This window comes from Boleophthalmus pectinirostris, unplaced genomic scaffold, assembly GCF_026225935.1.
Source record: "Boleophthalmus pectinirostris isolate CB_2022bp ecotype Guang Dong unplaced genomic scaffold, ASM2622593v1 HiC_scaffold_7, whole genome shotgun sequence".
NCBI classification, from domain to species: Eukaryota; Metazoa; Chordata; class Actinopteri; order Gobiiformes; family Gobiidae; genus Boleophthalmus; species Boleophthalmus pectinirostris.
In genome coordinates this window covers 17,929,472-17,954,275 of record NW_026571473.1, presented here as the reverse complement: position 1 = coordinate 17,954,275, position 24,804 = coordinate 17,929,472, and the positions used below count along the sequence as shown (strand labels likewise).

General features: G+C 41.1%; 2 protein-coding genes across 2 annotated transcripts in view; both read right to left on the bottom strand.

Annotated features, from left to right (window-relative positions):
* Positions 1–799: 799 nt before the first annotated feature.
* On the bottom strand, positions 800–4,055 carry dmrta2 (DMRT-like family A2). The gene is made up of 2 exons (XM_020924846.2): positions 2,434–4,055; positions 800–2,231 (listed from the first exon to the last, which is right to left on the bottom strand). The coding sequence occupies exons 1-2, from the start codon at positions 2,873–2,875 to the stop codon at positions 1,375–1,377; spliced, it is 1,299 nt and encodes a 432-aa protein (XP_020780505.2). The 5' UTR covers positions 2,876–4,055; the 3' UTR covers positions 800–1,374.
* Positions 4,056–9,757: 5,702 nt separating this feature from the next.
* The window catches only part of faf1 (Fas (TNFRSF6) associated factor 1), a 40,344-nt gene continuing 25,297 nt past the window's right edge, over positions 9,758–24,804 (bottom strand). The window contains exons 13-19 of the mRNA XM_020924766.2: positions 24,567–24,721; positions 21,551–21,687; positions 21,401–21,489; positions 19,004–19,084; positions 18,520–18,597; positions 15,396–15,611; positions 9,758–10,564 (exon numbers count right to left, since the gene is read on the bottom strand). Coding sequence (XP_020780425.1) covers positions 10,481–10,564; positions 15,396–15,611; positions 18,520–18,597; positions 19,004–19,084; positions 21,401–21,489; positions 21,551–21,687; positions 24,567–24,721 — 840 coding nt within the window. The 3' untranslated portion in view covers positions 9,758–10,480. The remainder of the gene's footprint in view (positions 10,565–15,395; positions 15,612–18,519; positions 18,598–19,003; positions 19,085–21,400; positions 21,490–21,550; positions 21,688–24,566; positions 24,722–24,804) is intronic.

The following is a 24,804-nucleotide window of genomic DNA, read 5'->3' as shown; positions in this document are numbered from 1 at the left end:
ATTAGCTATAGGCCTATATATCTAGACTATTTCAAATAACAATAAAGGCCAAGTTTAACAATGGCCTACCCTCACCCAGAAATGTTTCTTCAACAAGGAAGAAAAATATTGGTTTACCCGAACCTGAGCGTGTTGCGTGTTTTTCTTGTTAATGTTGACTATGCATCTCTGTCTCTGTCTCTCTCTCTTTTTTTTTTTTTTTTACAATGAAAATGGGATTAAACCATATATTTAAAAATGTGTCTATTTTTTACAAAAGACAATTTATTTGCTTATAGTTATGAATTAATTATTTATTCAGACTAATTATTTTTAGGCCTGTTTTAAGGGTTTTAAGGATAATCAATATAATGTCAATACGCCGCAATACAGTTATTTTTTTCTATCTGTAAAATAGCCTAAATAAAGCGCGTTTAAACTGTTACAAAGTTGTCAGTTTAAAGTAAGTTTTATTTAGAGCAAAACTCGGCTATCGCTGACAAAAGAGGGGTAAATATATCTATGGCCTATAACTCTATAACCTGAATTAAGACAAACACGTGCCATATTAATTTAATGTTGCCATTAGGCCCACTATGGCATTTTCCCTAATTTGAAAAAAAAAAAAAAAAAAATACATAAATAATAATAATAATAATAATAATAATAATAATAATAATAATAATAACGTTTAGCCTATAATTTTTAAAATAACATTTATTTTAGTGATTCAATACAATGTGACAGCAAAGCTTCAACATCTGAAGAACACCAGACAGCATTCAGCACTTTGTCACAACATTTTAAAATGACCCAACGACATACGAAAAGCCAGAGCATTTCGCTTTAGCAAATCTATTATATAAGCTATATAATACAGCCAGGCATTTGGGAATAAACTAAAACTGAAGAAATAAAACGGAGGAATGGCAGCCAGTCACACATCATTATTTCGTTTCACAACAGCAGTCTCTTATAGGGTTAACATTCGGGAGCTACACGTTTAATAATAACTTAAGCCTCAGAGTGGCCACATTCAGAGAGAAGGGAATGTTCAAATGAACGATAAATCCTGCAGATTCACATGAAAACTGTAATAAATGCATAGCCTCCGAGTGGCTTATTGGTGTTTACTCTTCACTTCGCCAGCTTGCAGGATTTGGCATCGTTCAGATTTTATTGACAAATGCGCTGAAATGGAATGTCTTTCAGAAATAACTAGAACAAAACAAAATTATATCAGTAAGGTGGGTTTGTCCATTTGAACAATGTCACTATCGGGCGGATATTCCTATTATTTACAGCTGTAAGTGGCAAATACACATTACACACGTTGCCAGAGCATTTAACACTACAGTTCACATGACAAGTGTCAATGAGGTGCGTGCAGGCCTTTCACTGTTTGTCCGGTGTGTTGTTGACCAGGGGACCATATAGCCCGCTGTAGCCCTGCTCCTTGTGTAATACTGTCCTGTCTCTGATCAGGTCACTGAAAGCATAGTCCATGGGAGGTCTGAAGCCAAGAGTGGGCACGAGACCTGTAGTGGAGTAGGGGGCCATGAAGGCGAGCCCGCGGCTGTGCGCAGAGTACGCGAGGCGCAGCGGGTTGAGTCCCAGGGGTGTGCCCAGCGGGTAAGTGCTGGGGTCAGCGCCAAAATGCGGTGCGTTGGGTTGAAGTGGGGAAAAGGCCGAGCGGGTACTGAGCGTCATGGCCCCGGGCAGCATGGGTCTAGTGGGTGCAGTGGGTGTAGCGGAGGATGGAGGAGGCTGTGCGCTCTGCAGCGCTTTATCTGCTGCCCATGGTTCTTCGGGGCCCGTCTTGTTGTTAAGTATCTGCTCGATTGCTTGCACCACGTCTCGCCCACAGCCCTGCAGGACCAACTCTAGTACGCTGCGCTTATGGCTAGGAAATACGCGCGTCAAGATGTCAATTGCGTTCATGTGTCGCGAGGCTGCAGATGCAGAGGGCTCGTGCTCGTCCTTGTCCGTGTCAGAGCCAGAGTCGGAGCCCAAGGAGCTGATGGAGCCGGCGGTGTCCTCGCTATCTTTCACCGGTTTGGACACCGGAGAACTAATGAGAGACTCGCTGTCCCCGTTCTCTGAGCCCGAGCCCGCGTGGCGCCCATCCGGAGAAGACATACCTGGCGCAGGGTCACTGTCATTGCACGCGCCTTTGCCCCCACTTTGAGGCGGAGTGGAAGGACCCGATAGCTGGCTCTTCGGAAAAAGTTCATACTTCTGAAGACTTGATTCTGAAATGTCAAAGGGGAGAAGTTAAAGTGGATTGGAGAGAATACATTAACAAGACATTAAGACAAAATGTTGCGTCGAAATACAAAATAATACATAACCAACCACTGAATCGTTGTCAAATGATTAACTGTGTGATTCTATTGCAAAGGCTATTCTTTCAGAACTGTAGATTATTTGTTGACAAGAGCAGGCGGTGATTACCTGAGCTGCTTTCGTTGCTCACAGAGCTAAACACCTCGTAGTTTGGTCGAGGGGGGATGATGCCATTTGCCGCGGCCAGCGCTAGTCCTTCCGCGGTGCCGTAGAGCAGCTGAAGTTCTCTGGCCTCGTTTTCCTCCTGCGCCTGCTGCCGCCTCAGGGCCACCTGTGCTGCCATGACGCGCTGCCGCTCCGCAATCAGTGTGCACTTGGCACACATACAGTCTTTCCAGCGGCAGTAGCGTTTGTGGCCCTTCAGTGCGGACACCACGCCGTGGTTCCGGCAGCGTGCGCACTTTGGGGTGCGCGGGTATTTGTCAGCGGCGCGAAGTAGAAGCGGCGGGCCGCGCAGCAGGTTGCTGGCCATGGACACTGGGATGGAGGTCGCTCCAGGGTGCACCTGTGAGGCAGAGGAGACTGTGGGAAGCTCCGGTCTCAAATCCATGGCTGACGTCTTTCGATTAAGCCTATCTGTGAGGTTTACGCACAATAAAATAGCAGAGGTAGAAAGTATAAGATGTGCGTTGGCGAATGGATCACATCTGGTCCGCACTGGTCATGGCACAGAGCAGGTTTGTTCAGATGTTGAAAATCTAAGATCGATCAAACGACTGGAAACTGTCCAAAAAGAGCAGGGTGGTGTGCATACACGCGCGCTATAGCCAAAGAGGATCCGCACTGAGCCGGAGTCGGTCCGAGGAGCAGCTCCTTCTTCAAGTGAAGTTTGGAGTGTCCGCGAGCTGAGGTTGTTACACGGTGCAGCCTGAGACACTAACTTCCTCCAGAGATTGTCAGTGGATACAGATCCCCTGCTCCCTCTCTATTGTTGCTCCTACGTTTTCATTAGACAAATTTGACAACAATGTGGCGTCTGTCATTGGCCGACGGAACGGAGGAACCTGATTGGCTTGTCTATTTCTACTGTGTCCACCTGAGTTCTCCTCCAAATATCAAGTGTTAAGATTGTGAAGGGAGGTCCCCGAAAGCTCAAATCGATGCTCTGTAGCCCATTTCTAAAATATATGAGGGACTTTAACAAACAATGTTATTTCATTAGCTTTTTATTTTTATTTACTCTTTGGCATAAAAGTGTATACGCATGCAGGGCTGTTTAGAACAGATTGGAAATAGTGAATTAAACGTATTATGAACTCGTACAAACACGGTCATCTAATGTCATAATAGTTCAGGGTCAGCTTTTTTCAAAATACTCTGGTGCATGAAAACATCGTGGAAGGTAAGTATAATTCTTTCTGTTGTTTTGAGCGAACTGTCACGGCTTATCCACGCGCGCCAATGTTGAACGGTTGTTTTCTGCGTTTACATTATCGCAAGAAAAGTCTTTTATGTTATAGTAAATTATAATTCAGTTATTTAGAAGAAAGTTGTGGATTTATTTAAACGGACTATATACCGTAACAAACACCGGGTTCTGCTGTGAAAACAGTTTTCATTCTTTAAGACGAACAGACGAACCTCTTGTTGCCGTAAGCGTTAATAATACCGCCAGGTTTTTACACTCTGACAGTTTTATAGGCCAAATTAACGCTTGATGTTTGCTCGTTAAAAATAGACGGGCGACAAGCAGTGTCAACATTTGGCCAAACTGAAGGCACCACTTTTATGTGTTTTCACCCCTTTTCTACTTTTGAAAAACGCAGAATGACTTAAACTTTTTGGTAAGCTTGTGTTTTCTTTGTTAACCACTTTTGAGCGAACCAAGTGAGAACCAACTGTGGATAACATGACTTGTTTTATTATTAAGTATTGTATGTATGTATGTATGTATGTATGTATGTATTATTATTATTATTATTATTATTATTATTATTATTATTATTATTATTATTATTATGTTCAGTCCTTCCACTTTATCCAAACAGGTTTTATTCTGTAGCCTGATGAGACAGCTGATGGACAGGGACTTCAGAGGCGGCATCTCGCGCGCACGGCGGCGGTGGGTGCGTGCAGCCGTCCTCTCTCCTCCCAGCCTCATTGTTTACTTTCTCAATCACTCGAAGCAAATGCCATCTGTTTCCCTCACCACTGTCATCCGCACCTTAATTACCTCGCCAACCAGCTAAAAGACGCGATATTAAAACTACATCTTTTGACATTCAGAGTAATTATGAGCACAAGCGGACGTCTCGTGCGAGTGAAACCGGTGACAAAGTGCTAGTTACAAACATACGTGCGTCTACTTCCACTTGAGTCAGGCGGGATGGGCGCACTCCACTCTCATTACAGGAGACATTTTGATTGTGTTTGTGGAGTGCAGGTATAGAGCCAAAGTAAAGAAAGGAAGACTACAGTTAATTAAAAACACAGCATCCCTTCTCGTCTCACATTTAGCTGAATCTTTGTTCTATTAAAACAAACCAATGGCAGATCAAATACAGATTATAATTTATAAAGGCAGCAATTACTTATTCCTGATCATTTATCGGAAATATATATTTCGTAAATTACTTAGCCTATTCCCCAGTACGCACGATCATTATTCCCCAGAACCAATTAAAACTGTCCCACGCGCAATTAACCGTGACGGTGCGCACGTGAATCCAACATTCTTTTACGCACTTCATTAGGCCTATGCATCATAAACTATGAGTACCTTTGATTCCTTTGATGTCGGCTACAGACCAGTGAGTTTTTACACCCTTTTAAGAAGACAACAATGGCCATGCTTGACCCTACATATGTAGCAGCATGTTTCCGCTGCCCTGCAGCCCCAGCGCGCCATTCTAGCGGCCTCTCCCACTGTCTGAGCCCCGCCTGCAGCCCGCCGGAGCCCGGGTCCCCTCCCGCGCTCTCCCGCCGCAGAGCCACAGGTTAGAGTAGCACTTCGACAAGGAGCCGAGGAGAAAAGCAACGCACGGGCCTTTTCACACAACTATTTACACGCTTGACGGGTGCACCAATAGGGCACTTCACACAGGGAATAGGTTTAGCATTACTGTGATGCGAAAACACATGTTTTATAATTGCTGTCCATATAGTTAGGCTACGGTAGGCTCAATAAAAATATATATGATAATATATATGATACGAAACAACTTTTTTAGGCTGTATGCCTAAAAAATTTGCATTTTATGTTTAGTTTTATTATTATTATTATTATGATTATGATTATGATTATGATTATGATTATTATTAGTTTGAAACGGAGGCTATTTGTTACTTAATGTTAATTTAAAAATAATATTAACTTGAGTAAATTAGGATAAGATACATGCCATAAAGCAAAGGCTGCAGGGTAAATTTCTGGATGCGTCAAAGAAGCCAAGTTCGCCCTTAACAGTAAATTGGGGGTAACCCTGAAACGGCGTATGAATATTTTAAAGATGTGATAGGCCTCTCCGCTAAAGCCGTTGTTGGCCTGCACTCAGCGTCCCTGTCTCACAAACTAAAATACCGCTTTTTTGCCCCCGAGGTACGTTGGCAGGGATTATCTTTGTTTAATGAATGGGCTACAAGTATTCATCAACACGATGAGATTATTGGGATGCCTCGCTCTCCTTCTGCAGGGCCCTAAATCCAATGTGAACACATTACACACACACTACACACCGCGCAGCCAATTAAAACGCGCTCTGCCCAAATCTATCCCTCCACATCTGCCTCCTTTTCTCCAGCAAACGAAAGGCGCAGAAAAGAAGCAAGCTCATGAATAGGCGCTCATTGAGATCACAGATGGAGTATGGCTTTCTTTTTGCGAGAAATTTGAGAAACACCATTGTCCTCAATCAAAACTCAATGTGTTCGCCCACAATAGCTCCGGCTTTGAGCTCGGCCGCTTCAATTGGCCTTGTTTTTGAAACTTGAAGTGTTCTGTACAAAGACTTGGCCCTCCTAGATGTCACCACCATCATAGCTTTGCCTCACTGCCCGAGTGTGCGGATGACTTAGAAAGGGGAAAAAACACAATTAATATGAAGCAGTAATTACTCCCCTTCACGCCTCTGCGCCCATTCAGAACCCCACTGGCCCATTTATTGCTTTGGGCCCATCCCACGCGGCTCATAATCCGAATGCTACAGGTTTTAGAAGGCACCAGGTCTCAAATAGAGAAAATTGACAAATACAACTAATTATGGCAGCTCTGTTAAAACGTTGTTTTTGTGTTTGTTGTTTTTCTAGTATGACACGCTTTAGCAACAATTAGATGTACACATTCCAGACATTCGGACAGCCACAGAAACAGGGTTTTTTTTTTTTTTTTTTTTTTTTTTTTTTTTGCCAAATGTAATTACAAGGTGCTGCGCATTACGCACGGGTAGTTGATCGCGATGGAAACATCTGCCTTTCACTTAAAGATGAGCAATAGCATGTAAAATAAAAATAGGGAGAAATTCATTAGACTACTTTAGCCTGTAGTTAAATAGGTAAACTATTATAAAATTCCAAATCGGCAACTTCAACGCACAATCAAGGTTGCGCAGGGTACGCACGTCTATGAATCTCTTTTCAAAACTCATGTCATTTAAGGCCTACTCACTTCCACCCCCCGCCAAAATAAATTCATATATTAAATGTAGTTATAGTTGCCTTAATCATTTTTGAGGGGCATGTTTTTACATTTTTTGGTCTCTGGTCTAAATTTGGCCTGCAGGATTTTTTTTTATTGCGTTGAAATAAATCAGTATAATAATAATAATAATAATAATAATAATAATAATAATAATAATAATAATAATAATAATAATAATAATATCATTATTTATTATTCACAAATTGTATGACTAATTATTAATTCACGTTTCTCCTCTGCCAATTTGTCGTCAATGGCAGCCAGAAAAAGTTGGCCATGTTTTTTAAATCCGAGGCACTGAATATAATTCTAGATATGCAGGAATTTTTATTTATTTACTTTTTTTTTTTTGTTAGTAAAAGTTAACAAAATGTCCATAACTTGCACTACCTTTTAATGGGCCCATATAAAAGCAAGATTTGATGTAACACAGAAGTCCAAATACTGTTTTTACCCTGATTAAAAGTCACTATTGTCTCATTCACAAATAGTACTGTGAATGGGTCTGCATAGCCTGAGAGAAAGTGCCCTGCCATTGTGCCCATCCCAACAGTTTTAAGCCTCGTAGATTCTGTTTCTTTGGGCACTCTGAGAAAGTAAACTGGGGCTGACCCTCCAGGTTAGCAGAGTCTGGGGATGTTGGAGGAGATGCTTTAGTGGAGCAGCCTTCACTTCAAAAGGAGGGAGGACTGTGTCAGGAATTCAGTGAGCTGCATTCTTGACCCCGGCGGGAGCTGGTTAAACATCATGGACGCCTTTTTCTTTTGTCACCCAAGAATCAAGACAGAAAAACCTGATGCCCCTCCACTGGATCTGTGCATGTGTGTGAGGGGAGACGCAGTAAGCACATTAGCACACAAACACTTTCTCATCTTCCTCTGACACATCACAGGACCACTGCTGATTAAGACATCTAGCTGGAGGACAGAAGTGACACATGCTAAAAAGGAAGGAAGAAGGAAAGTAGGTATCAACTTTTACACATATACTGAACTACAAGCACATTTTAACCCAAGTAAGAGTAAGACTTTACTCTTTACACAAATAGAAGTACAAAATTTTGCTCAGAGAAATTACTCAAGAGTAAAAAAGTACTCCAATACTCATGAGTAAAAGTAAGAGTAACCAACTGACTAACTGACTTTATAATTCAAAGTTAATGTAATTTCAAAGGACCAAACTATAAATACGACTCAAATGGTGTATTTCCAAAGTATGGGCAGCAAAAATGGCAAAAAAGACAGTTTTTGAGTTGCAATAGAGATGGACTGGATTTAACAGTGGTACATGAGCCTTGGAACTGCAGCATTGTGCTTGCATGGTAAATGTATGGTAAATATAATTTTCTACATTAAATAGTCAGGTGTATTGAGAACCAAACTCCAGGTCAAAACACATTAAAATGACAAGTGTGAAATATCATTTTGTGTCTTGGGCGTTTCCAGCATCGTCATCATCACTGTAGGACAAGCCTGAGCACATAGAGGTGGAAAAGCTGCGTGGAAGAAACAGTAATGTCACACTTGAGAGGAGCTCCACAGAGTTCAGTGAGGCCTAAAGCAGATAAGATGTGACAGAAGATAGTAATGCACCTGCCTGTCTATTGGCCCACAGTTATACACAGGGTCTAACCACCCTCGCCCGGAGCTGTACCAAACACAGCATCCAACTGCACTCTGCCATCAGCCATATAACACTGACATTTCCCATATGGTTCAGTTTTAAGAGGGTCCTGGTCACAAAATAAGAATGTAGAACGAGGGTAACCAGAAATTCAGAAAAAGACAATGATAATTCAGGTGAAAATGTATTGAGAAGAGCTATGAAATTAGAATTGAGATAGAGATTCAATCAGATAATGGGCATGTTTTGTGATAAATGGCACAGACTGTGTTGATGGTTCAAGAAATTCATTTTGAAAGCGTTTGTTTTATTTATTTTTAATGAGACAGAATAAAAAAATCTAATCGATTTGTGATAGATCAAGATGAAATTTTTTTTGTCATTTCTTATATTGCCCAGCCCCAATGAGAGGTGTAATCAGAATAAGAGGCTTGTCTGATTCACTGTAGTTTATACACTATTACTTGAATGTGGAGACAAGAATGACCCTTAAATATGTAAAATCTTTGAGGGCACGCAAATGGACTCAAGACAAAGCTGAAAAAAGGCTGTTACTGATGACTTCTCTTGGAATTATGTAATAATAATAAAAAAGACATGTTTAATTTTACCCTAAAAAAAGAAGGGAAAATACACAAAAATGTCATTAATCATCGATAATTACAAACATAACTAAAATGATGGTGCACCAATATAAATGAACATCTAGCAACATGACTTTGGGTCCATAAGTTAATTTAAAATAAATGTTATTCTGTACAAGGAATTTCCATTTCTGCTGGAGTTGTCCGTGCCCCAGGTTTAAACTTTGCCTTTAGTTGATAGAGGAGCCGTGCTACAGATGGAGGTTTAAGCCCTGTGATCTCTGTGAAGACTGGAGCTGAGCTGTTGTTTGGTGGATAATAGCAGGTGGTGTGTGAAGGAGAGACTTAAGGCATTAATTAGTTAAGAGAAGTAAAAGGAGTACGTTAAAGGTCTGCGCGAACAGGCAGATGTGAAGAAAATGTACTTTTATATTCAAAATAAAGCTGATAGAGATAGTTAGAAATGAACTCAAAATATTATAGAGTAAATTATGTTGCCTTTCATCAAAATGGTACCAGTAAAACCCTAAATGACAGACTAATGGGTACTCTGTTCATAAGTGTTAGAAAAGATTTGGGGGCAACACAGTTTGTTGTCAATATTCATATACTTTATATAATGTAAATCCAACTAAAACTAATACAGCATCAAACTTAAAAAGGATCAAAAGAATTGGAGCGAAAAGAAAACAGAACTAATTGTTTTGGAGAAGCTGATGAAATCAAGACAGTGCGGTCCAGAGCAACACTGCAGAATTCACGCCCGTTTTTTTTCTTTGTGGCAAACATGGGCAGAAGGGTGTGGGCTGGAGGATGAAATCTGGAAAAGATCGAAACCCTTAACACAAGTGCAGAAGATACACGCATCACCTCTTTTGGACAGCGTCTCTTCTTAATTTATTTATTTTTTATTTAGGATTTTGTAAATTCCAAACACAAAAAACAGGTTTTTATAAAAGCAGCCTTGGTGTATTCTTGAATTATTTTTCCTATATGACAACTGTGAGTCCACTCAGTTTCTCAATGCTCTGTGCTCCGGTTTCCATCATAAGGTTGTCATTTAATGTGAGTTGAGGAGGATAGAGGAGATCAGGGAGGTGAAGTGTTTGGCTGTGTGCTTGTGGTACTGCCCGAGCTCCACTCAGGCTGTCCTGTAGCATGGCCAGACCCAGGGCTAGCCTCTTTGCACTCTGTCACTGGATGTGCATGCCGATGCGAGGTGGGTCTTTGGGGTGAGAGGAGGAGAGAGAGTGGCAGGGCCCATGCTCAGTGACTAGTGTGTGTGGAGCCAGTCCAGTCCAGTGTCTCTGTCCTACTCTTTAGCCTCCAGAAACAGTGTCTCCTGTGGGAACAACTTGGCCTCCACCAGTGTCGAGGCAGGATCCAACTGTGTAATCTGCAACAAGAAGAAACAAGGATAAATAAATCATAAAAACAATATCAGACTGGCAAAAATGCATTTTATTATTGCCATTTAAAGTATTTAGATTCAAACCTATGTCAGGTGTACCAACAACCAACACAACACAATTATAATTTAACACTAATTATATATTACTAATTATAACTTAACACTAGTAATTTTTATCAGTGTTTCTGTGTAGCCATTAGCTAATGGGCTCTGGGAATGGAAACATGTCACTGTTGGACACTTATGTGACACAGAAGCTGAACTATTGTTAAGAGCATAGGAATAATGCAGTGCCACCCACATTGGAGCTGATTGCATTAACAAACATTTAGGTCGTCTGACCTATGTTTTTTCAGAACAGGACAATCTGTGTGGTTGGCTGTAGCAGACAGCGCTACAGTGGGCCCCTGAGCTTATGTGACCTAATCGCAGCAGGCTTGAGTTACAGGGGCCTCCTCACACCTGGGCAGACGCTGCTGTGTGACACTGAGCCTGTGCAGGGCTTATCTATGACGGCTGCACAGCCTCTGATTAGAAGCAGTCAGATAATTAACCTTCCTGTACCTGCTGCAAAGGTCAGAGTGCAAGCTAAAGGACAAACAGGTTTCTTCCACAACAAGGAAAGTGATATGTCCAAGAAAAAAACAATGTATACAGAGTTCTGATGTGTCTCCCAACCAAACAAAACATCTCGATTTATTGCTGTATACAAGTGAATGTTTTTTTTTCTATTTGATTTTTCTTATTAGATGACCATTCATATGGACTGAAAAGGCAGAGCTTATGATGGCCTGTTTGCCAATCCTTAGGTGGTGCCTATAATTAAAACAATCTACACATTTAAACTTGTGCTAACTACACCGCTCCAGGTTTAAAGGCAGGGTGAGAAAAGACCAGAGGAGCAGAGTAAATTAGGAGTGGGTGCCTGTGACAGATCAGCATCAGGCACCTCTCGTCTCCCATGGGAGTTTGGAAATGTCACACCATGTACACACCAGTGGTCTTTGACTCCCTGTCTTTATGTCCCCGTCCTCATTTCAACGTGTCATTTAAACTCTTGACTTCTCAGCGGGTCGCTGTGAGCTCAGTATGGGCAGGGAGGGGCTGTTACATCAACCTTGCACCCCTCACCTAGGCGACTGCCTCGGAGCACGGCAGGGAGCCAAGCGCCTTGAAGAGACAGGAAAATGGTGTTTGCCTCAAACATATTCTATCCCTATGGAAAGCACAAGGCTGCTGCCTCCTGCTCCCACCTCAGGAGCTGCACATGGCCGATGGCACCATGCTAATGAAGCCGACAGGCTGTGGTGACACCATGGCATCAGGTAGAATAAATGAGGCTTTGGGGTGGAGCAGGTGTGTGTGCGCGCTCCGTCATTGGGAGTCTGAGCTCGCAGTGCACAATCTGCACCAGGGAGTGCGACAGGGGCTGAGCAGCATCTGACTCGGAAAAAGAAAGTAGGGAAACAAGATGCCACACTGACACAAGAGACGGGCACCATCGGTGATTGTTTACATTGTTATCCAATTAACAGACCATAAGTACGAAGGCATCTGTCAACAAACAAAGCTGTTGTTTTTCCTCTGCTCTGCAGAAGCATAAGCCATTTCCCCCTCCAGTCGCTGCCGTGCATACATACATAGAGCCATACATTCAAAAGACAGACTAGATTTTAACTTTAGTCAATTATATGCTATATTGATTTACAATTGTGGGAAATATGAAAGGGAAAGAGCCAAACCTTATAATTATTCTTTTGCTTAAATTTTTTGTAAATATAAAAAGAACCCTCCAAACAGGTCCTAATGTACAGAATAAAACACATTGTAGTTGAAAGCCGAGTCTGAACAGCGACACATAACAATCACGGAGTTCCACAGCGAGTCTAATTTTAAAACTGGAACCAAACAAAAAGACAGATGGTGTTTCTAGGCACTGTTTGATAGTTTATCTTTCTTTCATTTTGAAAAATTGTATGACATAAAACATTCTGCTAATATCACCCCCATGTATTTGGCATTATTGGACAGCAGACTTCAGTAAACTAAAAACCAAATAATTAGTACTTTGTGTAAATTTTAAAATAAATATTAAATTGAAGATGAATAGCAGTTGGGAAGGCCACACTAAGGCAATACACGGCAATGAAAGAAAAGAAAAGCAAAATAAACACTGCGCCTTGAGATGTCCGTTTCCAACACAATCAGCGCGCAGCTGAAATAACGCATTTTTAATGAAGCCATTACAGGCCCGACTATGTTAATTAAAACCAAATAACTTGTCTGTTTTAAACTAGTGTTGTCAAGTGTTTATTTGGCCAATTACAAAAGCAGTGGGAGATCATTATCCGCTGCCAGGAGTGTTGACAGCACGTTGAGTCGGGGCGTGAACAGAAAAGAACAGAGCCCAATACGCCACTTCAAAGGAACAAGCCCACGATCACTGGACAAGGAGGGGCGGAGGAGCCAGTGTGAAAACGAGCATGAAACAGAGAAAGCAGGGCATGTATGTTTTTATATTGACCACTGAAGGTATAAATAATGAGCCATTCTTATTGGGGATGACATAAAGAAGGAGCTGGACCAGTGCAGCAGCTGAGGCAGCAGAGAAGAGGGAAAATCAGACAGAGGGAGGGAAAGGCAACTGGTCCTCTGAGAATAGCTACAGGAACACCTGCAGAAGATACTGACACAAGAGTGCATTAAGTGGAAAATAAAACATCTGTCATTTCTATCCAAATTCTGAGATAAAATTAAAACAGACTAAGAAATAATATAAAGAATGTCAAAAGGAAATTCCAATGACAAAATATACCATTGATAATAAATAAGTGGTTTAAATCTCAAATACAGTTATCAAAACAAGGACTGGCCTTTTCCAGATGTAAAATCTATCTGAGCTCAGCACATGGCCTCCTCTGTGCAGCTGTTTATTTTTCCTCCATCTCAGGTTTTCACTAAGAATTATTTAGGCTACAGGGCTTTGGTGCTGGCGGAAGAATTAAGAGAAGGTGAAAGGGGGTACAGTATTACAGAGACCAGAATATGCCACTGAGACAGTCCACAAATGTCTAGAAACAAAAAATCACTTGGCCCACAGTCTAAACATGCTCTCTGCAAACTGATGTAAGATTCCCAGCTTAAAACACTTTGTGTTCCATAAAACTCAGAGAAAGAGAAAAGCAAAAACTGAAACACTAAAAGACTCCTCAAACTTGCAGAAACACAGCAAGGGTTAGTTTCCTGAGCACGGCTAAGCCCAGAACAAATGATGCCAGTGTAAGGCCTGCTGTAGAGCTGAAGACATAAGCCACTGATACCAAATGCTGATACACATTCCGTCCAAAAACACAGACTAATAGGCATTTACTGGCAAAGCTACAGGAAGGTGGGAAATGCATGAGTCACAGACATCTGATCTTCCATGTTATTGCATAAATGATTAATTAGTCATTTACAAACACTCCTAAACCAAGAATTATCAGATGATAAGAGCCAGTCATTAAAATAACCTTTCCCCCGCTCCATTCCAAAAGTGCAGTTTAATTGTAAATATCAGCAGAGCTGTGACTGAATGAGATGTAGTTAAAGAGAGCTCCCTACAGTGAAAGAGTGACAGTGCACACAGTGCAGGAGAAGGCGCATTACAAATGCAATAGTGGTCTAGAGTGGATCCTCTGATCCTGGCAGAGCAACAGTGGAGCGTCTGGCTGGATGGAGGGTTCCTCTGCTCCTCTCATTTAATTACGACACAGAGCTGCAGGATTAGACAGGGGCCTGTGTTCACAGCCTTGCACTGGCACTTCCACTCAGCTCCTTTCCTCCTGTCTTTCCCTAAAGCTCTCCTCTTTCTGTTTTTTGGAATTCTCTGCCATCATCTTCAATTTAATATCTTTCTCGCTTGTCTCTCAATCCTTTTCTTTTTCAGACTGTTTCTCTAATTAAATCTTTCTTTGTTTAGGCTTTTATCTCCTCTGTTCCTCTCCTCTTCTCTCCCCTTCTAATCCCTCCGTCCTGTTTTTGCCCGAATTTCATCTGCGATGCAGACACATCTTTATCTGTGTCTCAAACACATGTTTACTCTTGATTATAAAGAGACAACTGTGAATCCTTTAAGTGACAAAGTTGTGAGTGGGGCATGTGTTTGCCTGAAAATATTTGTGCATGTGTTGAAGTGTGTGATTGTGACGAAATGAAAAGTGTGAGCTATGCGTTAATGTGCGGGTGGGAGGGAGGCGTTTGTGCCCCTCTGGTCTCTATGGACAACCATGGCACGCTGCCTGGGCAAGCCTTCGCGCACACACCATACACCTCTGAAAGCACCTCTCCTCATGTGCGAGGTTTGATGAATGGAAATCACATTTTGTTTCCAGCAGCATGGCTAATTAAATGGGTGGTGCTCATTAGCTCACTGCTACCCAACGCAGTGGCCAAGCCCTCTAATGACTGTTTGTAGCAGGCTGCGAGAAGCAGCAGAACCATAGAGAATATGCTGTTAGTGCTGACAACTGTATCCTAATACAGCCAGAGTACAGTATTCACAAAGGGCCCACGCTAATTAATATGTCCCAAATTATACATCTGCACAACTGTTGGTTTAAATTGCATAGGCAGAACCCTAATAAGGACATGTGGACCTAACTAATAAATCATGTCCAATAGTAACTACATGTACTGGGAGAACTAAGGTCTAAATTGAGTGATTAGAGTGGTCAAATGTGTCTCTTTTTGTGATGTTCTTCTGACCTTGTCTATACAAGATACAGTGTCCCATGTCTGGGCACAACACAGCGATGTGGTGATTTCCAGTACTCACATTTCTACGAGGGAAGGTGGTGAGCAGCTTGAACTCATCTGAGGGGTAACCCTTCGAGGCCACAAAGTCGAAAAGGACCTGCAGTTTACAGCTGCCAAGGAAGCGCCTCTCCACAAACTCTCCGCTGGGAGTGCGGATCCTCAGTTTACTGATCTGTTCTCCTGAATCCTCCTCAGGCTCCGGCGGTAGGGTCTGCTCCAGTGACAAACGAATAGCCTGAAAGAGTCACACAAACACAGTCAGGTTTAATGTTTACATACAGCTGCTTGGGGCAGGTGTCTACACTGGTGTTAGTTTACATCAGTTGGCCAATGTGTCCGAGACACAAAGAATATACATTGAGCACCCATGTAAATTATTGTAAATTTTTTGTGGATGGAATCTTTGCATTTGAGTGAAAGTCACTGGATTATAGTTGAACTATTCTAGTTCGGAAGTGCTTAGAACACCACATTTAGTTGTTTTTTTTAAGTTACTGGTAAATCCATAATGTAGACTGAGACAAAATGCAGTCACTTTCCACATGAAGCTAATCAGCTCTCCTGTCGTACAGCTACACTTCTCTGCTCCCAAGAGCTCCTTTCTGTTGCCCCTCACCACCTCTGCCTCCTTGTTGTTCTTGTTTGGCCAGGCAGAGAGCATATGCTGTGACAACACGCCCCGGCTTTATTTACACACCATAATGCAATTATATTTCATAAGAGTGTACAACAGTAGCTCATTAGCAGCTTCTGGTGTTGGGTGGGCAGGGTTGGGCGCGTGCCGCACCGCCAGGCGCTCCCTCAGGTGTAAGAGCTGATGCTGACTGAGTTAAAGGGTTCTCCTGGGACCTGCTAACACACACTTAAATGAGTGAGGAGCGTGTGTGTGGTGACGGACACACAACCACCAACACAAGCATAAACACCAACAGCAGAGAAGCAGCGTCACTAAAGAAACCACAGGACACGCGTCTGGTACCACCTCAGACCAGGCCCGTCCTCACTGCATCTACACGCCTGCTTCTTAATCTCAAATCTACCAACCACAACAAGCAAACAGATGAGGAGTGGGAGAGGGTACACCTGCATGCAGAGACCCCCAGAGGAGGGTCCCTTAAACAGGCACATGCACGCTGCCTGGCCCGATCCCCACCCCAATCTACCCGCTTCTCCTTTAATCTCAGTCTCCTGCACGAAGGCACCAAATCACACGAAGCATTCCCTGTTGCACTGTCTGTTCTCTAGTGGCAACCCATGTTTGTTTTGAGTCTGAAGTTTCACCCATAGACAAGGTTACCACACTGTGACTTACACAGTTAATGTAATAAAAAGAGACAGCTTTGTATGTTTCAACAACAGAAAATCCCAAATGTAAAAATCAGCTTTTCTCTATACCTTGTGCTAGGGACACTCAAACATTTGAGGACCTTGTAATTTTTTAAATAGCTGCCTGAAAATTCTCATATGACACTGTACTAAATACTTAACACATAATTGAACAATTTTAGTATTTCACTCTTCAATTCAAATCATGTTTAGAATATGACGGGAGAAAACTTGAAAGTGATTCATCTCTGATTACAGTCTAAAAAAAAATATTGTTTGCCCTCCCCTGGCAACTGTGGGAAGTGTGAGCAAGCTGAAATAAGGCTAAAAACAGTAGGTGTTTGAAAAGCTGTTTCATAGTCTAGGCAATCTGAGCGCCAGAATGGTCAAAAGAGACATTGAAGCACTAAATACACGGAGAAGAAGCAGGACTCCACTTTAGAGGGGGTATTATGCAAAATCGAGTTTTTAGAGGTTTCCACCATGTTATAAAGTTGATCCCTCATCAAAACATGCCTGAAGAGGTTTAATATGTCATCCATGCATATTTGAGGAATCTTACCATCTCTCCTGGGCACTGTTCGAACTCTCCTCACTGAGAGTATGATCCTGTCCTCAGAGACTCAGAGCCCCTAAGACTACCCATCACCCATACTCTTACAGGAATTTTATATACATATTTTAGAAAGTATGATTCAAAACAATCAAGTAAAACTAAACAAATGTGATGTTTACCTAGCAGGATGCACACAGATTGTAATGTGATAGCAATCTGAAGGGGGAGTGACTTAGTGCAAGGAGCAGGGACTCAAAGAGTCAAAAACAAAATTGAAACATATTAAAAACATTTAATTAAATTGATTTTTGTTTTTTTGTTTTTATGTTGTTTTCGGCTAACAGCATTTTCAAAAGCTAGATATATTATGTGTTAGCACATAGAAATATAAATCTCCCTTTTTAACAATCGTGACTGAAACAAACAACTACAGCAGTTATGCTGATTGATGAGGTAACAACATTACCACAAGGATAAACCGTTTTCAAAAGTTAATAATGTGTGACCTTTAGACGAGTAAAATACAAAGATAAAGTCAGTTTACAGTTTGGTCAGTGACCAACAGTGAACATAATTAAGGAGGCTGGCCTGGGCTCTTTGTTGTTGTGTTTAACTTAAGTGACAAATCACCTGTACCCAACCAGTCACCCAATACCTCACTGCCCCAGGGCCTCTGCTGTTGAGCAAACAACAATCACTGAGCACTGTATTACTATAGACTATATTACAACATTGGGCCCATCCTTGTAGACAATAATTGTGTTGTATTTGCGTGACAGTGTGTCTGCCTATAGGAGCATGTGTTTGCCCCTCGCTTCACATACAATTGTGTTCCAAGTCAATGTGTGTGTTTGCTTAGGTTGTGTGCGCCGGTGCTAAGCCTATGATCCTGAATTGCCGCAGTCTTTTGTCCATTTCAATATGAGGCATATGTTTTACATGGGCCCAAAGCAGTTAAAGTGAACAATAACTGTGTTTGGAGGTGACATACTGTACTGAGGCTCACTGTAATTAGAAGACTCAAACTGCTTTGTGCCCTTTCACCCACACCCCGCACGGCGTACGAGCCAATGATTGGCAGACCTCACCAAAACCACAATCTAATTATTCTCATTATTGCGAAGTGACAGCAAGATATTAAATATATTATTATTACAAAGCAAACAGAGACAGAGACAATTTCCTAGTATTGGTGAAAATAAAACCGTAATTAGAAAATACCATGTAATTGATTGGTGCTTTGTAAGTGTATGTTACTCACCTCCTTCTCTTCCTCCTGTTCCTTTTTCATTCGCTCAAGACGCACTTGTTCAGCTTCTTCTCTTTCCTGGGCTTCTCTCTGAAACACCACACACCAGAAAACACCTTATTAAGAAGAGCAGATATCCTGCTAGGTGCAAGTGTGTATGCTACAAGGTGAAGAGTGAGACATTCAAAAAGACTCAGCAATCAGTTTAACCTTGCTGGTAGGGAATGGGCCAACGTACAGCGGACTTTTCATTTCCATTTAATAAAGTACAAATGACGGTGTCCAACTTCAGCAGTGATTGCTGGTTGAGGCCTTGTTTGTGGAGGTAAACAATTTACCAAATGTGTATGTATATGTAATCTACCCAAATGCAACAAAAAAAAAAAGAATGTAACAAGCTAATATGAATATAATGTTTTGGTTAGGAGGAAGATATTGGAATATATTTTTTATGATTCAAAATTGATTTAGTATGAATCAGCATTATCTCTGATACCTTCTTGCGGTCAGCTTCTAGTGACAAGCGGTAGGCTTCATCCTGCTCCCTCTTCACCATCTCTCTTGCCTCTCGTTCATCCTGGGACAGAGAACAAAACCTGTGAGCTGTGTTGTGTGGTTAAAGACACAAACATCAGGTATGAAAGAGCCATAGCAGAATTCATTGAGTTAGGGCTGTCATTAGGCAAACTGGGGTGCTTTTATGCATCCTCATCTCAGTTTCACCCTCCCTCTCTGGCTCATTCATTTGCGCCACTCTCTTCCTGTTTGTACAGAGGAAAGGGGAGAGCCAGCCTTTTTCTTTCTACCTGCTGTGGCTACAAAATGTTGTACAAAGACAGCAACTAAATACGAGTGTCCATTGTGTTACCACTGCACAGCCATTAGTTTTGTATTTTGTGAAGGCCCATGCTGTGTGTGTCTGGCCGGATACACCAAAGAAAGCTCATTGTGTGGACCAGAGCGCTTACCGTGGTGCGGCTAAAGCTATAGCTGCCGCAAAAGGACAGTGTGTATTGTTGTATTGTATTGAATCAAAAAAGCAAAGGATACATTTGTGCTTTTAAAGGATGACCGCTGAAAGGAAACAGTAAAAGAATAGCGGCTGGACAAAGGCATCAAAAGTGATGCATTCAATGACCCGACTTAAGTCACGCTATTAGGTCAGAATTTTAAATAAATGTGAGTTTAAATGAAGAAACAACAGATTTGTCTACTATATAATACTTTAGGATTTATTTAGAGAAGAGTATGTACCATGTGGAGGCACAGAAGGGACTTTTTTACATCTATATATTTTGGATGGGTATCAAGATGCGGAGTCTGTAAGAAGTTTTGACTAACTTTCAATTTAGTGTCCAGAGGTCAGCACAACAAGCTGTTTTATTTTAGAATTTGCTTAAAATAACAATTGTATTACAGTTTAACATACTTTTAACTTGCTACATTGCCACTAGGGATTATTCTTGGCCACTGAAGCACTATCAATGTATTGTTACATAGGGCAGCTCATTTAAAACACATGTATATATGCATCTACACTAGCATAACCAGAGACTTTCATGATAAATGCTATAGTCAGCTGACTACAAGCACTCAACACAAAACACAACAGGAGCAACCGTGGAGGGATGACTTTAAAAGCAGGCGGTCCAGCTGCTCTGCTTCAGACAGACACAAAAGTCACTGCTGAAGAAGAATGTCTGGGATGGCTCAGTGTTTGAGTACATGTCTGAGCTTCTGTGAGGTGAAGTGGAAAACTGACAATGGCGTAAACAAGTCCGTGGGAATACAGTAATCCAGTTAGGCATTGCCCAAGAGCTGGTGGGACTCCATCAATGCAATGTTGTTAAATATATGTGATGTTCATCTAGTTTTAGACAGCAGTTATGGCAATATTTCTCACAGATTTGATACAGACAATGGTTTATTTTAATGACTATATGTATCTATAAAACATTCATAACCATAAATATAACACCAGTATTTTATTTGTGGAGAGTGTGGCACACCTTTGACAGCTTGTCACACATGATTATTTAACAATGACATTGATTACTGTTGCAATAAAATTAACAGTTGACGTGACAGTAGTCATTAAGACACCTGAGAAAGAGAAAGCCTCAGGCTGTGTGAGGGCCCCACCTAAAATCACATGCTACGTCTCTCACCAGTTAGTTAATAGTTGGCATGCTAAGAAACAGTTAACCCTAATGCTCTATGACATGTGTCAGAATAGATACTCTGCACTAACAGCACTGCACTAAGAAAAGTAATTTGTGTGGGGACAAATAAGGACAAAATGTTTAAGAGATTGAACACTCTCAGTCACAGGAATGGAATCTGGCTAAAGCTCAAATATATTTTAAAAATGTTAATGGAAACTAAGGGGCATTTCTCAGTAAGTGCAGTAATTCATTAAAATAGCATGAAGCTGAACTGCACTGGAAGTTAGAGCTTGTTTGATGTTGCTGAGTAAATATATACTTTAAGAAATGGTTTAGTTCCCTAGTAAACAGTAACAAAGAGTGCTATTGGGAGGTTACCGACTCTTACATCAAAGACTGGCAGAGTGGCTTGTGTCCCTTTACAAAGCCTATAGTTGGCACAGCACTGGGAAAAGTAAATGTGAACAGAGTGAGACGGTTAAGTATTCACTGCTCGTCTTTTGCATAAGCCACAGTGTAACAATGTCGCCTGATGTGCCCTGGCATGTTGTGGGTTATGCTCTCAGGAGGAAGTAAAGATGGACTGAAAATATATCTGCTGGTTTAACTGGTTTAGAACAAATAAAATGCAAAATGTGCATTTGGTGATTTTATAGAGTTAAGCCCCAAATGATTGAAACCCCAAGCATTGCTTTCATAAGTTATTAATCTATTAAGTGTAATATTACCTCATCTTTGATATCCTCTTGCTGTTGTGCTGTGAAGATTTCCATGGCTCCCATTAATCTCATCATAAGCTCATCGACTGTTGTATTGCCTGTAAAAACATGGAAATTTAATATTTTGTAACCTGTTCAAATCATGCAGTGGCTAATTACCTTGAATAACATTTAGAACTTCGTTGGATGTGCGTTTTCCCATGACTATAAGAAGCAATGGGAACTGGTCTGTTTTATATGTCCGCACAGTCTGAGTTACCACGCTGCCAAAGTGCCGTGTACACATGGTGAGTAGTCTGCAAGACACAAATAACACACTTTTATTCCATCAAACTCACTTTTTGTTTAGCTGAATATTTCTATATCCTTTAACATTTCATTGGCATTTGGGAAAAAGAGGCAATATACTACAGCTTTTCTGATTTGAAGCGCAAAGAGAAATACACACAACTTGTGGCATTAAGGACTTTAAAACCAATTCTGCATTTTCATATTCCATCAGAGTGACATGCTTTTTCAATGGAGCAGCAGAGGAATTAGTATTCCTCACCAGACGCTCAGAATTGATAGGGCAAGAGAGGATTTCTTATTCCATTACAAAGACAGAACTTTTTAAATTAACATTTCAGGAAGGGAAAAGGGTAGCAGGCAGACGGGGCCCAGCCAAGCTCCCTGTAAATGTCATAATATTAATGAATTGCTATAGACTGAATGCAAATATAGATTAGCTTTTTCTTCTGCCTTTTAATAAGATCTACTTTAATAACTGGCTGGTAAAATAGAGAAGTGGAAGGAGGGACGGCAGGTCAGAGGCAGGCAACCGATGAAGTGATGCCATGTGAGAAGGGCTGTAACTCATTAAAACGGGAATGCAAGGGCAATACAGACAATTCAAACTAGAAAACTTTTAGATACTTAAATACAAATAAATACATGCAATAAATAAATAATATATGCAAAACAATAAATACAACATGTAAAATAAAGGAAATACATTTTGAAATCAAACTACACCATTTCCCAAAGGACGAACTTTGAGTGACCCATAACCTACAAGGGGCACCCTAAATTCTTGGGATCATTTGGACCGTTCTTGTTCTTCAACAGGACCAGCGCAACAATAGTTCACAGGGAAATCCTAACCTGTAATGAAAGGCCACTAAACAATAGTCCCCAACCTAAGGAGTAACCCAATCTGAAATAGCCCATGAAGCACATAGTAACCAGCTATGGTCCTAACTATACCAAATCCTAAGTGGCACAAAAATGGCAATGCCTTTTTTCTGAAATACAAGAAGTGAAATAAGTACATGATAAATGTGAATGACATCTCATTCAGCCATAATTTAACAAGCTGAAAAATGTAGTTCAGAATGTATTAGACTGTGGCCTTTAAAAACCTTAAGGCAAAACGCATGTAGACAAACCACCTGCAAGAATTTTGCAACTACTTTGAGTGTGCATCATTTACTAAAGTGATTGACAGCTAGCAATTTCACACTACCTCTCCTTCACACCTGCTGCACACTCAAACAAGACAAATAGTTAATGTTGCCCTGAACTGTCACATTGCATTTGTTCAATTCAAAATTATGTCAAGAGTGCACTGGTTAGACATGACATTTGCTCCAATGAGCAGGTGATGACTCAGACCTGTGCAGCACTGCAGGGAATGTATTCATAAGCACCTGTCCCAGGGCAGGTATGGAGCGCACAGTGTCATATACACTTTGTCTCACAGCAGATATGGACATGTTTGGCACTAAAATGTGTTTTTAATCAGTTTAACCATCAGATAAGAGAATGTCAGGTTGTCAAATCAAGTGTACACAAACTGAAAACACTTACACAATCTTTACATCAGTTCTAGACTCATGCCTTATATCAGAGCACTGAAAGTACCTAAGTAAATACCAAAGTACAATAACACTTACTACTATTAAAGAATTAATTCTAACTTTAAAAAAAATGTGTCACACACTGATGGTGGGTAAAGGAAGTGTACTCAAATATAAGTCTGATTGTTACAGACTCATGGAGACACCTTATATGCAGTGTGAGACTGGTGCCAATCACAGTCACTGTGGATCAACAGAGAGCGTGAGAATGTTCAGGATTGGTGGGTGAGAGACAGAGAGAGCAGTGAGCGTGCACATTGGCATGCAAGCGTTAGCAAAGCTGTGACTAGCTGTGTGCGATGAAAAGCTCCAGATGTTGCTAGCCTTTTAATGTGAAATAAAAAGCTCAGCTGGGGCAAAAAGCAAAGGAGGCCAAGAGAGAAAAGAAATTGGAATAAAGGAAGGAACGTTTTTAAGAGACTTAATAGAGGGGTAAGGTCAGGGCGCAAACGTGTCCCCAGTGGCTGCTAGCAGAGTACAGGCTTAAATCCGCCTTGGGCACATGGACACAGAGGGAAGACTATGAACGGAGATTACCAAACACATCTAATAAAGTTGTGTTGCACCGACTTGCCATTTACAAAATATTGTTGTCAGATAAAAATAAAGACATAGAGCCTTCTCCCAACTGACTATTCAGACAGTTGAATAAAGATGGCCTCATCATGGGCCTCACCGTGCAAACATGGTTCCTTTTGTCAGCATGGAACCTCTGAGCTTTCTCAATAATAGTTAAAGAGAGAATGAGAGACAGGGATACAACATGTCAGCTAAGCACCGCAATGCCCACAATTAACAAATGTCTAGAGAACCATTTCTGAGATATGGTTTACACAATTGCAGACTGTAAATGAGTCTTTTTATACAGGCAGACTTCTAATAACTAATAAAAAACAAAACAAACTTATAACAGCTTTAACACATAGCATATTTAGTTTGACGGCCGCAGTGTAAACAGAAGCTGCTCCAACACATTTACTTACCTAGCATACAATATGCACCTGACTATTTATGCAAACACGCCAATCCTTCTTATAATAAATGACACATGAATAAAATATATAAGGATTATGGACGCTTTCGGAGACGCTCTAGGGTTAATATAATGCTCTATAAAAGCAGATCAAAAGATATTCAACACAGATTACAGTACAGTAGCTGAAATACAAAAGTAATTAGTAAAATGTACTCCGAATGGTATCTTTTGTATGTAAAAAGATGCTAAAAACTTTAACAGACAAGATATTATTATTATAAAACTTTTTTTTTCTGTGTACCTGGCTTTGTTAGCTTCTTTAGTGACATCCCAAGCCCATGTGATAAAGTTCTGGCTCAAGTAGGAAACAATAGAATCAGCACACATCATCTGAGAGCAGAAGACGTTACTGAGAACACTGTCGTCATTGTGGAGGTAGATCGCCAGCAGCTTTCTCTGAGGAAAGACACAGAAATACAAGTGAGTAAAGGGTACCATTGATTTTCTATGGACAATTTCTGTCTGGGGCCCCAAAGGCC